Consider the following 14,457-nt stretch of genomic DNA (forward strand, 5'->3'; position numbering starts at 1 on the left):
CTCAATTTCACGATGACACGTCAACGGTAGGAATATACAAATCGGAACCATCGATGTTCATTCATTTGAACCCTTTCCAGTACTCGTCAGAGGGACAGCAATTCATCGGCGCGCTTATTACTTGCTTTACCTGCAAACAACTGTTATTTCGATTTCTACGCACCGGTGATCAATTCGTGTTGTGTAAATCAATTAACCCAAAAAAAAACACATGCGTGCAGAGCCCGAGCCGCCCCCCCCCCCCCCACACTGCGTACCGGTCTCGTCTTGAGCGACGGCAATGAGGGTGCCTTGCAGCCTGCCAGAAAGTCCCCCGTGGCAAATGTCCTCTCCTCCCAGCGGCAGCTGGCTCTGCTGCCACGCACGGTTTAGCGACATGAGCCTCCTGCCGCAAGCAGACCGGGGGGGGGGGGAGGGGGGGTGACGTGGGCAGCCATCGTGAGTTTTGCAGCAACGAACCATTCTCTAAACTTCTCTAAACCCACCGCCACCATCGCCACCACCGCTGACTCCGGTGAATGTAAAACCCATCCAATAAGAACCACGCTCAGGGCACGGGGGACATGGGTTTTGGCAAGGAACGCATAGCATGGCGGTGAAATTAACGGCCGTCACCACCGGTCACATTCACGGCACCTCCGATTACGTACAGTGCGAAAGAAATTAAATGTGCGCACAGCACCCGGTTCCTTACGGGCGTAACAAAGGGGGGGGGGGGGGGGGGTTGGGGTGGGGGAAAGGTGCAGCCGTGCAATTGCTCGCTCGTGCCACTGCTGTCAGAAGGGCCTGAGGGGAGCTCAAGCGAGCCCTGTAAGAGGGCTTTTTGCCTACTCGTACAAGCTGGGCAGACGTCTTGGGAGAATCGGGAGTGCCCACACTTTACCTCACCACACGCTACCTCTTGATCGACGAACAGTGGTTCTGCTCGGTGGAAAGAGGCGGGTAGGGAGAGGCGGTGGGTTGGGGATTGATTTTAATTTCAGCTGCCGTGCCAGGAGATGGTTTTGAACCACAAACCTCTGAATTGCAAGTCGTTGTTTGCTAAAAATTACACACAGCGGCAGCATCCCCTGACGTGTGCAAATGTGTCCTTGTGCATGCTGGGTCTGAAAATGCATTCGCAACAAACATACCACGGCCACGGCGCGCTTGTCACAATTCAGAGCCGCAATTCTATTTTAGAAGTGCGCTTTTATTAATCGCGTTGCTGCCGTCTCGTTTTGAGTTGCGTTGACTTTGGGTTCACCTCATGCCTGCAGGTTGCTTGACGTAATTCGCCGAAATGTGACATTCGCATACGCGCGTGCGTGTGTGTATACAGCAGAGGTGGGACAAAGTCATTGTTATGCAAGTCCAAGTCGAGTCGCAAGTCATCAAATTCATGACTCGAGTCTGACTCGAGTCCAAGTCACATGACTCGAGTCCACATCTCATAGGTGGGACAAAGTCATTGTTATGCAAGTCCAAGTCGAGTCGCAAGTCATCAAATTCATGACTCGAGTCTGACTCGAGTCCAAGTCACATGACTCGAGTCCACATCTCATAGGTGGGACAAAGTCATTGTTATGCAAGTCCAAGTCGAGTCGCAAGTCATCAAATTCATGACTCGAGTCTGACTCGAGTCCAAGTCACATGACTCGAGTCCACATCTCATAGGTGGGACAAAGTCATTGTTATGCAAGTCCAAGTCGAGTCGCAAGTCATCAAATTCATGACTCGAGTCTGACTCGAGTCCAAGTCACATGACTCGAGTCCACACCTCTGGTATACAGCCAATCATCTCATGTCAGTCCACCCATGGCACCTGCGTCTGTCCCGCGACGTTCTGTTAGCGAGCCTTCCACACTTCACGTGGCCACAAAAGTGCACCTGGCCTGGCACAGACGCCGTGGTGATGCCATCGCCACTTAGTGGCGCGTGGCGGCTGTTGAGTTTGTCGCCGTTGACATAAATCGTCAACGCTCGCATGCTCGATTCGATAAGCGTTTCGCGAGCGGCATGAGGCTCGAGTTTAAGTCAACTAATCGATTCATCGTCGCGTTCCTAGGTGGGCACCGTCTCATTGGGAAAGAATGCCGCTCCCCCAAAAGAGTGCCCGATGCATCATTAGAGGAGGGCGCCACCTACAGAGCATTCTTCTTACACGGATACCAGCATCGTGCAACGTTGGATCGTGGCATTCACTCACCACACTTAACCGGCTGGAGGGATTCCATTAGCGGGTCTCCGCTCTCTGACCTATTTGATCAGTTTTCAGTCAAGTAGGGTGGGGCGGTGGGGGAGGGTTGCTGCCATGCTATTTGAAGGGCTGTATTCCAAAGTGTTTTACACCCAGGGAGACCGAAAGCCGTACGTTCGCCGCTAGCAATTTACTCCGCAACGATTTCCGAGCCCTGGAAATGTCGTGAGCATCAGCGCTGATCGACATCACAGCGTGAGAGGCAGGGGGACGCGCGAGTGCGATGAATGTGGCTTTTAGCTCCCGTTCCAAACACTGCTCAACGCTCTCCCCCCACCTGAGCTCGCGGGACGCAGTGAGACGGGGTCAGAGGGCAGCTGCTCGATTGCCCTCCTGAATCGCACGCACGCCGTGGACGTTTACGAATTCGGCATTCGGGACAATTGAAGTGACAGTCGCAATTCTAGATTTGAAGCTTTCGTGATTGCAAGGATCCATACTCTTAGGTTTTTTCGGTAAAGTCACGTAGGTAAAAAACTTAAATTAAAATTAATAAAAGTAATAATAGAAATCAAATAATAAATCACGACGTTTTGGAGGCAACACAAGTCTCCGTCATCAGGTGGAATCTAGCTGTGACGGTCCCACCTGATGACGGAGACTTGTGTTTGCCTCCGAAACGTCGTGATTTATTATTTTATTTCTATTATTACTTTTATTAATTTAATTTTTTACCTACGTGACTTTACCGAAAAAACCTAAGAGTATGACAGTCACAACTCACTTGAATTCTCAAGAAATGTCATCCCCGGTTGTTAGATTACAGCTAAATTAGGACACATGGCTTGGTCGTGGACTTGTCCCCATTAGAGGTGACACAAGGGAGTGCAATAAGCTCCTGTCCGATCACAAAGTGTCCCGAAAGGTGTTGCATAACGGCACCGTCACAACCATTGGCTGTGCCGGTGCCTGTTGTACGTAGCCAGCCGTGATAATCGGAGGTGCTAATCGGGAGCGTTTGTCGAGCATCTGTAATCTGGAGGGGTTTTATTCCCCCCCCCCCCCCCCCCCCCCCAGAACTGAGATCCTCAAGAAAATGTGTCCTGTAAGCGCGGACTCTATTTTACTGCAATTTTCCAGTCGAGTAAAAAGGTTAAGATTCCCATTTATATGCCAACGTAGCATGTCATTTACAGGATACGGCTGTCTTCTCGGCATTCCGTTTCACAAAACAAAAAGCATATATGCCGGTGAGAGAAATAATACGTGTGTGCGCTAAATAGCCCTTCCCATGTACGTTAAAATGGAATACTAATTCAAAATTATAGCCAAGCATATGATCCAATTAACACACGTGAAAAGCAAATAATGAAAGGGGCATTTACCACTTGCTTATTTATGTGCATATCTATCTAGGAAAGCCTAATGTAGCCTGAAGACTCACTTTCACGAGGGTCCTGCTTTGGGATGTTACGGACAATTTCAATAATGTGTTTTTATGGGTGGCTGGAGAGCAGAGTACCCAGAGACAAACCCACAGAGATGTGTATTCATGAACCCACTTGCTGTACTGTGACTTCTTGGTAACCTTTGAACCCAGCGAGTTAGACACTTGCCTCTATAGAACCGTATTACAGACCTTTACCACACTGATTAAACTGCATTAAATCATTATGGGGCAATACACTCGTAAGCCTTTTAATTTTACAATGAAAAATCAAGAGGAATGCATGTATAATGCGTTGCTTTGCTTGCAGTACCATGTTATACGCAGTTCAGTTTGTTCCAGTCGAATGTTGTATTCTGAAAGCATTTGTACAATAGTACCGTTACATCTTTTCGCACATGAACATAGTTGCTCTGTTAAGGCTGTAAACCAAGCACATTAAACCCCTGGGAGTCTGGGAAGGACTCATTTCACACGGACGCAAATTCCCCCACCACTCCACGCTCTTCTGAGTAAGCAGAACACCAGCTTTGTGGCATAGGATTGAGAAATGGTGTACGTAAAGGTGGAGCCCTGCAATTCCTTGCTCATGGCACTGCTTGTCAGAAGGGCCTCCTCCTAGGAGGTATTATGGGCCTAGTCCGCCATTAATGGATGTTTTAACTTAACATTCCAGCAACCAACAACTACTGACTTACTTTATTTTCCAATTGGCAGCTTTAAAAATCGGCATTAATTTACACTTAACCGATGAAACCCAACGATTGGAAAATATCAGTTGCATAAATATAACATCACTTTAATTAATTAATATTTAAAATACTGCCCAGTTGACATAACAGCAGGGCTCTCATACTTTATCAGAATATTTAAACTGGAGGAATCCGATAAGCTATAAAGCTCTTTTTCACAGATGTCCAGCAGAGGCGGGTAAGAATGTTACAACAACAAACAGTACAAAAACACGATTGAGTTCACACACTGGTGAGTGTGACCCAAAGCCTCCATCATAGTCTTTCCATGTCAGTAGAGTGAGTGAACACACAACCCTGGCCAAGCTTCACACGGTATTGTGTTTTCCCAGCTTTCGTCTTATGGACGTGACTGGGCCCTGCCATACAAGCGTGGTACTTTCATGCTTTCCAACAAGAATCTTTCTTATTTTTAAATCCTTTATATTAAGTTCACTTGCTTGCTTGCTTGCGCGCTTACGACCGTGCAAATCTTTCGGTCGTTTTTTAACCCACTTCCCGTGATCCAATCGAGCTGACATTTTGCACACAGACTCGTTGTGCGTGACAATTTATTTTCGTGAAATTTTTTTTCCAAAATGTTACACTTTTTAGGAAAAAATAAATTATATTTAATTACCAATTGCTTAATGGTGGCAGGCAATCATCTGACCCATAGGTGGCAGCCATCTCAAGCCAGAGGACGAGAGGACTCTAGCCGCTACGCATATAAAGGATTTAGTGAAAAACTTTGTTTTTACGGGTAACTTTTTTATCCCTCATTGAGTGTTTTCTACAGTTGGAACAACACTAATGTTTCAGCAGAGCCTCTTGGCCAAATATACTCGGTTCTTTTTCTTAAATTTTGTGGTCGACATTCTGTCTAATCTATTGTCAGTTCAATGCCAGACACAACCAGTGCCAGGTTATCCTAGTAGCACAAGTAGCTGCATATGCTACGGGCCCCGCACTTCCAAGGGTCCCACACTAAATGCTCTCAAGCTATCAATTCCGATTCAGTGATTCTGCACTTGCTCTATTACTACAGTACTATACCGCCTTCAACTTTTATCAACGACTGGGTGTTTAAGTCACGTAGAAAATAAATAAATTAAATAATAAAATACGACACTGTGTGTCTATGTTGTGTGTCTCTCTCTGTGTCTCTGTGTTGCCTCTCTCTGCTTGTGTGTCTGTCTGTGTGTCTCCGTGTCTGTGTTTTGTCTCTCTCTCAAATTTAGTTCTACCTGATGACGACTGCTTGTGTTGCAATCGAAACGTCGTACTCTATTATTTAATTTATTTTATTTCTACGTGACTTTACCGAAAGAACCAAAGAGTAATTCCTGCAGTCACGAAAGCTTCAAATCAAGTTTGGGTGTTTAAGGTTCGCGACTTGTCGTATTATCTGGCTGTATATCAAATGAAAAAATACAATTACTTTACTATGCAAGTATAAAAAAGTGTGGTTTAATATGTATGCTTTTTTGTTTAATTTAGGGCCCCTTTATAACATAAGCTACAGGCCCCGCACTAGCTTAATCCCGCACTGGCCACGACAATAACGGGGGGGGGGGGGGGGGGGCGGGGGAAGGCAAACAAATTCAAGCGATCTCCTGATCACAAGCCCTTCGTTTACACCACATATCTGGCACGGATGAAAGTACTAATTCTAACCCGGTTGGGAAGCGTCAGATGTTCTCATTGCTCACTTGTTGCAGCAATTTTTCAAATGAGAGCCAATGGATACAATGCGAGACAAAAATGATTGTAATAATCAGAAGCACCTGGATTATTAAGAAAATAGTTTAAATTTATTGAATGTCGCACCAATGCATTTAGAATCACCACCATTTTAGTGCCATGTTTTTTTTAAAAAGACACCGTTCTAGACACATGGCATAGTCAATGAACCTGAACCTAATTTTGTAAGATGCTTTTGGAACATTTATTTATCTTACAAAATTTTGGTTTCAAATTAAAAACCCACATTTTTTTTACGAGCAGCTATGTTATGGGGATATAAAACGCTTAACTTAGCGGATAAAGGCACAGCTGTTACTTGTCCATTCGAATAAATGCTACAGTCAGTAATTAACTGACAAGACGTACTGGCCAGTTCAAATGCCCCACCTTTATTGCATCATCAATCCCATAATTCTTCCCACCACTTGCAAATGCTATGCAGGTAATGAGCAATGGTAGGTAATAGGCTCGAGTCAAAGACCACGCTGAACCAAAGGCCACACACTTCATTTTCACGTGGCACTTTGGACAGTGGAAGTGCACGGCCTCCCTCTAAGCATGCACACCACAACAGCAAAACTATTAGTGCACTGTCAAAAATAAAATTAGCGCCAAAGAAAGAGAGAATGTGTTGTTTTCTTGTATTTATGTTTTCATTTCATGCGGGGGGTTATACAACACACGAACACACGCGCAAAGCACACCGTTTTATTTTTGCGGATGCAAATTTACATTTGGGAGAATTACTAAGTGTTGTGTTCTAATTCTGGAGGCATTATTGCAATCTGTTAATTCTGCACTTGTCAATTTGCAAGAACAAAGCTGGAATTAGTTTTTTATACGAAGCACAGAACTCTATCTTGCAGTTCCTCGCTTCCCATGCGTGATTTTGGCCGGGCGTCCGCTTAGTCGTTTGGCTTCAATAACACGGAGCAGATAGTTTAGCGTACATGTAACTGTTTTTTTGTTAAAAACCCACCTCTTACAATGCACCTGTAATATGGTGCAAATCCAAAAAGTGACCAGAATATGTGCTTTTGCCGTGTTGTTTGTTCGTTATAATAACAGGAGTTGATTCATTTTGTAAAATGTTGCCTAGGGCACGTTGTTTTGTGATTTAAATCTAAACACATCGTATTTAATATGTGGTAAGTGTTGGGCAATGATGTAAATGTTATTTTTTTGTAAAGTGTGACGAGGTGCCTTTATTGATTTGACGTCCATTACATATAACTAAAAATCTATTGATTCAAAATGTCGAAAATGTGATTTGCAATAATTAAATTTTTTAAGAACTGTGAGTGTTTTTTTTAAATACAACAAAGAGATTCCCAGAAGACATTTCAATGTGTGAGTTTCTGGCCCGTATCACGTGAGATTTTTTTTTCTCTCTCGATCATCAGCCACTTCCATCCACCACTGGATGGAGGCCTCACGCTCTGACCATCAGTCCGTCGCGGTCTCATGGTGCTACAGTGTCAATTAAAATGCAGAGAGTAAAAAAAACCGAAATGCTTCTAATGGATCCTGTGGATGTCTTATATGTCTGTAAGCTGTACTGTAATAGTGAAATATTATATTAGCGTTCTTATTGAATCAGTTTAAATTTATTGCAGGATGGTATCAGATTTGATTTTAAAATTGCGGCACAGAATGTTTTAAGGTCCAATATTAAGGGAGACCAATGAAAGTACGTTATTGTACAGTGTTTTTCACACGTAGCATTTTCAATCATAGTAATGCTCAATAATATCATACATTTGGCCAGAAAAAGTGCGAATAAAACCCTTTTTTGGATGTTTTATATTTAATGCTTAAAAATATTGAATCCAAACAACATTGAAATGACAATTTGTACGCAATTTATCAAATAAAACCCTTCATGACCTCACCAAAATTTTAACTAGTGACTCAAAATTCTAAGCAGGCTAATTTATAATCATACAAGATCGCGGGCGTTTTGTAAGGATGGGTTTATTGTTACGGCTACACATGCTGACGTTTGTCACCTGTTGACATGAGGGGTGGTCCATTGGTTTTGGAAATGAAACACAAGCGGTCACCCCTCACATACCGTGTCAGCCCCATTTTGAAGTTACATAACTCTGAGATAATGTAATCACTTTATCTGAATAAGCACGTTGCTGCTTGTGTTCATCATCTTATATTTAAGGTTATATAAATAAGTGGAAGTCTCATTGCCATTATGAGCCATGAGAACATGCAAACTCACAATATACAGGCGTCAGGGTCGGGATCGAACCCATGACCAGGCGAGGTAGTTAACATCTCGATGCCGTGAGATGCAGAACATCTCAGCACGGGGAGAAAAATGTCGCGAACGTCATGTTGAACAACACGTGGTACAATCCGAAATCGCATCAGAGGCACACCTGCACACGAGCTGATTTAATTTGCTCCATCTACTAATTTGATGTCCGCTTGGACATATTCCGTCATTAATCTTGACAGTGCGAGTGTGTGGACACTTTAATGTCCAAACATTGGCAACTGCTCGTATGCAATGCTGACAATTGAGTAAGGGAAAGTACTGTAGTTGAATTAGCACCCACTCCCTGTGTCAAAGAGTGTGGTCTTGTCCTTTATACAACCGAGGTAGCATTACAACGAGTGATCACAATTAAAGCAACTCATAGGGTCAGTGGCCCGGTGGATCAGAGGTCAGAACAGTGTGCCAGCATTGCCAGGATTCTGAATTCAAAGCCGGATTTCAGCCACTCGTGATTAAACCGGATCTCAAGTGTAGTGGTTTGCTGGTCTCAGTCCCAGTCCCCGATGACTGCACATATTCAATTAGCTTTGTCACAATTAGAAAAAGTACTGATTTGAATTTCGTGTGAAGAACATTTCACTTGTAAAGAGCACGTGGGAAATCGCACTCCATGGCATGTGGATTAGAACAGGTAACACTGAAGGGATCTGAGAAGTAGTTCTATGATCTCCCATTCCTCGGGCCATTGTCTAAAATGAGGCAATGTGCTGCTCTGCGAGCGACTGGAATAGACGCTTTGCATCATGACACGCAGCCGAGAGCACAACTGGAATAAAAGTAGTATTTTCAAAGCTTACCTTTCCATTTATTTATGCGCAGCCCATGGTAATATAATAGCAATGTTTGGCAGACACAACCAAAATATGGTGCCATTTTCAGTAGCTTAGGGTTCGGGATATTTATACATCGATTGGTAAGATTTTTAGTTGAGTAAAATCGGCAAAAGTTGCTAAAATAATATACAGGTACCAATTTCATCACCACGTTTAATGGAAGCAATAAAAAATACTGTTGAAAAGTAATTTTCACCCCAATACCAAATTAGCAAATATCGCTCTGAAAAAAATATTAATTGAATATAGGATGAGAGTTATTCAAGTTCTATCACAAATTCTCGCGAATTATTACATTCTACTTGAAGTGCCACTGAAAAATAGATTGTTAACCCCCCCACAATTGCATTAAATAATGGCCGAAAAAAGCAACTTGACCTGCAACATTAAATTGTACAATATTAATGGTCAAGAGAGGCAATTACAGCCGCTAATATGGATTCATTTTAGAAGGAGGTACACATCCCAGAGAAAATGCGATGTGCCCGCACTGTGGAAATTTCACAACAATCATCGGTAATCATGATGGACCTACAATGAGAACAAACACAGCGTGGTCATCAGAACTGAGAGAGATGTCAAATTAAGTTGGATAGGGTTGTTTTCAAGGGGTTGTAAGTGAGAGATAAAGGTGCAGCCCTGCAATTGCTTGCTCCTCCGCTGTTGGCAGGAAGGTTCTCCACTAGATGGAGCTCCGGAGAGTACCTCTCGAGGTGATACTGCCTACTCCAGATTAGTCAGATGTCTTTGGAAGAAGTGGGTGCACCCACACTTTGGCCCATGACACGCGGATTATATTTCCATTCTACGTGACTTTACCGAAAGAACCAAGAAGATGAATCCCTGCAGTCACGAAAGCTTTAAATCGGAAGTTGGTAAATTGTTGTGCCAGCCGATAAAGACCACAAAGACACAACAGATACCATAGGCACCATTACTTATGCAGGTGGCTAGAATACTTTTATAAGCAGTGAAATTCTGCTGGTCAGGGCAATGAGGGCATCTGCTCCATATAAAAAAAAATTCTTGCCCTGTGACACACCCCCATCGTTGAAGACACGAGGTGCACTGCTAACCTTTGCATTGATGTGTGGTCGCGAAAGTTGGGCTGTTTAAAATGAAATTCTCTCGGCACGCCTCTGCCAAGGTGGTGTTCATGATGTGGAAAATGCAATCTATCTCCGCTATGTTTCCCACGCAATACATGGTAAGTATTAGGAGTGAGGTTATGCGGGTGCCAAATTTTCGATGACAACTTGGATGTGAACCATAGTTGTTGTTTTGTATAGCGGATAAAAATGAAGTGACATGACTCATTTCGGTGGCGTTATGATGGATCAATGCGGACAGGTACAACTGGGTCCAATGATGTGTAAGAAAAGTCCACGGTATTGTAAAGAAGCCAATGCGAGAGACATGTCTGGCTCAGGACAGCTGCCATATCTGGGAGGGAAGTGTAAATAAGGTTTGAAATGGTGGGCTAATCTTGGGCTACCACTGAAAATACTTTTTCGAAAAAGAGCATGATAATGAATATTGATAAGAATGCTTGCGGCAACAAAACCATTGTGTGTAAGAATGATGATGATGATGATGACTGAAAATAAAATTGATGATCTACAACAAATGGTCTGGTTCTTGAGATGGCCGTGATAGTAATGATTCATAATCATTCATTAATCCCAAAAAATGAGCAATTCCTAATTAAGCCAAGGGCTTCAAAACCACCTAGACTGTATGGGCTACCAAAGATCCATAAAATCGGCATCCCTTTACGACCCATAGTCAGTACAATTGGCTCTGCCACATATAAATTAGCAAAATATGTAACTAAACAAATACAGCCCTACATCGGTAGGACATCATCATTCAAAAGAAATTCAGAACATCTTGTGAATATGATCAAAGATATTAAACTTAACCCTGATGATATTTTGGTGAGTTTTGATGTGATTTCGCTATTCACTAAGGTTCCAGTGAGCGAGTCGCTTAAATTACTTGATACACTGGTAAAGAATACAGATTTACCAAAAGATATTCCGAAACTCGCTGACCATTGTTTAAATAACACTTACTTCTTATGGAGAGGTGAATTCTTTAAACAAAGGGAGGGAGCAGCAATGGGCTCTCCTTTATCTCCTGCTATAGCAAATTTGTACATGGAAAACTTTGAAACCAGAGCACTTGCCTCGAGCACATTAAAACCATCCTTTTGGTTTAGATATGTGGATGACACTTTGGTTGTCTGGCCACATGGTAAAGATACACTTAACGATTTTCTAAATCATCTCAATGCACAAAACCCGGCCATTCAGTTCACCATGGAAATGGAGGTGAATAACACACTCCCGTTCCTGGATATTTTACTTGGGCATGGCCTAAATGGTAAAATAACACACAGCGTTTACAGAAAGCAAACGCACACTGATGCCTATCTGAATGCGAAATCGCATCATCACCCAGCTCAGAAATCCTCTCTAATCAAGACGCTCATACATCGGGCTAAAACAGTGTCAGATGATGAAAGTCTAGTGAGAGAGATTAAACATGTTAAAGAAGCACTAAGACAGAATGGCTACAATAATGCTCAAATTAACAGAGCACTAAATGCCAAATCACGATCGCAAAGCAACACTGCTGAAAGCGATCAGATTATTAAAACAATAAAAATACCATTTATCTCAGGAGTAACTGACAAATTAGCCCGTGTTTTGCAAAAGCAAAACATTACAGTAAGATTTGGTACAGTACACAAAATTCAACAACTAGTAACGTGCACTAAAGACGAATTACCTAAATTATCAACAGAAGGTGTATATCGGATTAATTGTGTATGTGGCAGATGCTATATTGGACAGACAGGGCGTAACGTTAGTGTAAGACTAAAAGAACACCAGAGAAATATTAAACTATCGCAAACACAACTGTCGGCAGTGGCAGAACATGCTTGTCAACAGGGACACTCAATTGATTTTGACAACGTTGAAGTATTGTGTAAAACTAGTTACTACTGGCAAAGACTAATTAGAGAATCCATTGAGATTAAGAGAAACAGAAATAACTTTAATCGCTCAGACAGCTACAGGCTTAGTGCGGCCTGGAAGCGTATTATTAAATAAGATGCATTACAATTCCTTATAAGGGAAACAAGCACTAACTGATTATTAATGTAGCATAATCACAATAGAACACATTCCAAATGATTACTAATCTACAACTCGCATCGTAACAATAGCCTTATTACTAATCAAGTATATAATTACAATAACCCCCCCCTCAAATCTTTGCACCTGATGAGTTAATGAGTTAATGATGACGTCACCCTGCTGCTGCTGCTCTATATAAGAACGGGAGACACAGCAGAGCCTCACCATTCTGGCGAATTGCCCGATGATGCTGGATGCAATTACCAGCGAAACGTCGTACTCAAATTGTAAATGTTGTGGTTTCACGCTTCAACACACCGGTGGGCTAAAGCAGTGAACTATTTGTCTTTTGTCAACGTGACACTTTTTTTACTGATTGGCCGTGTCGGGTGGTGGAGGGTTACGACACATTTATAAATAACGCGATCTGAACCCAAAAATCGTTGATTATGATTCATAATTGTCTACCGACGAAGTAGTCAGTGGTGAAAGGTAATGATTGTGACGATCTCGATTTAAAGCTTTCGTGACTGCAGGGATTAATCTTCTTGGTTTTTTCGGTAAAGTCACATAGAAGGGAAATAATAAAATAATAAAAAGAAAATAAAATACAAATGTTTTATTTCTATTATTTTATTATTTCCCTTCTACGTGACTTTACCGAAAGAACCAAGAAGAATGTGACGATCGCTATAATGCGTTACGAAGACAGAGTAGTTCACTGACCTAACTTGTACATGCCACTTGAAAAACGTGACACAAAACAAGTACAAAATAATGTTTTTAATGTTTTAGTTTTGTATATGGCGTCGTCGTTCGTGCAAATTGCATCTCGCAATCGCCGAGGAAACGCAGACAAGCTGGAAGGCAAGTGAGCTGGCATCAACAATTGCCAAAGCTCTCCGGTCCTCTATGTATGAAGGTGTTCCCAGTCAGGCAATCTTAACACAACGTACATTCCTATATTATTCAACAGTGAGTAGCAAATGAGTTTGTGAGGTAAGATAAAAGGAATCCATTCCGCGACACGGATGAAAAGACGATAATATTAGTCTCCACCTGCATCTTATTCAGGGAATCAACTGTACAAAAACGTGTGCATGTGAACAAATGAATGCACAAATGGATGCTCAAGTTTAATTTGCTAACCTGAATCAGTGTGCTGATGTTCAACACACACTCGCTAATTCCAGCGATATACAGGAGAATGTTACATATAAACTTATCTATACTGTATACAGATGCTTTAATAACGTATTTAATTATCCAATCTTATCCGAAAACTATACAAATCAGGGCAGTGAAATTAGTATTCTGTGTGGTATGTTCCGTAGGGATTGGTCTTGGAGGTTTTGTACTTATCGTGAAAACACTTAAGGTTTTCATCCTTGGACAGACGGCTCGCAGGCTCGTGAGAGGTGATGGCAGCTTGATGAGGCCTCCATCCAGCAGTGGATTGATCAAAGCGTCAAATGAAATAAACAACATGACACAATGAATACAGGGGAAAATCTAATCTGCAACAATGGAAAAGTCTGCTGATATCATATGCAATAAAATAAATCGGCGCTATTATAATGCGCTTGCAATTCTTCCCAGGTGCCCTTGAAAACACAGTTCAAGCAGCTGCTACTTTATTTCTCAACAACAGCTGGTAGTGAAATTGAACCGCTTTGCAACGAGTTGGGAATGCTCGTGGCGTGCTGTGAAATGCACACTTCCGCATCCTGTCCCGAAAAAATCTAAAACTTCCCCCGGTGTTTCGGGAGACCGGGCACGCGGATGCTCACTGCCACAGCTCAGCATGCGTGTGGTGTTGAAACCGGTGACCAAATTAGAACATTCAATTTCGCGTTGTTTCATTTTTGCAGACGATGCTATTACCAGTGCGCCTCAAGAAAGGTTCTTACTTCGGCGGTGACATGGATGAAGGAATATGACATATTGACAAAGATAATGGAATAAAAGGGGGCCAAAAGTGAGCAAGGAAACACGGAGAGGTGCATTGTTTGGAATTTGAGGGAGAGGAAGAGGAACACATCGATTAGGGAACACACTCAAGATATCGATTTCACGTTGGCT

At 42.6% G+C, this 14,457-nt stretch overlaps 1 protein-coding gene across 1 annotated transcript in view; it reads right to left on the reverse strand.

Moving 5' to 3' along the window:
- Window positions 1–14,457, reverse strand: part of HHIP (hedgehog interacting protein) — a 152,422-nt gene that overhangs the window by 28,247 nt on the left and 109,718 nt on the right. Inside the window, exon 10 of the mRNA XM_078863009.1 lies at window positions 258–385. Within this exon, the coding sequence (XP_078719135.1) occupies window positions 258–385 (128 nt within the window). The remainder of the gene's footprint in view (window positions 1–257; window positions 386–14,457) is intronic.

The sequence above is a fragment of the Lampetra fluviatilis genome, chromosome 15 (genome assembly GCF_964198595.1).
Source record: "Lampetra fluviatilis chromosome 15, kcLamFluv1.1, whole genome shotgun sequence".
NCBI classification, from domain to species: domain Eukaryota; kingdom Metazoa; phylum Chordata; class Hyperoartia; order Petromyzontiformes; family Petromyzontidae; genus Lampetra; species Lampetra fluviatilis.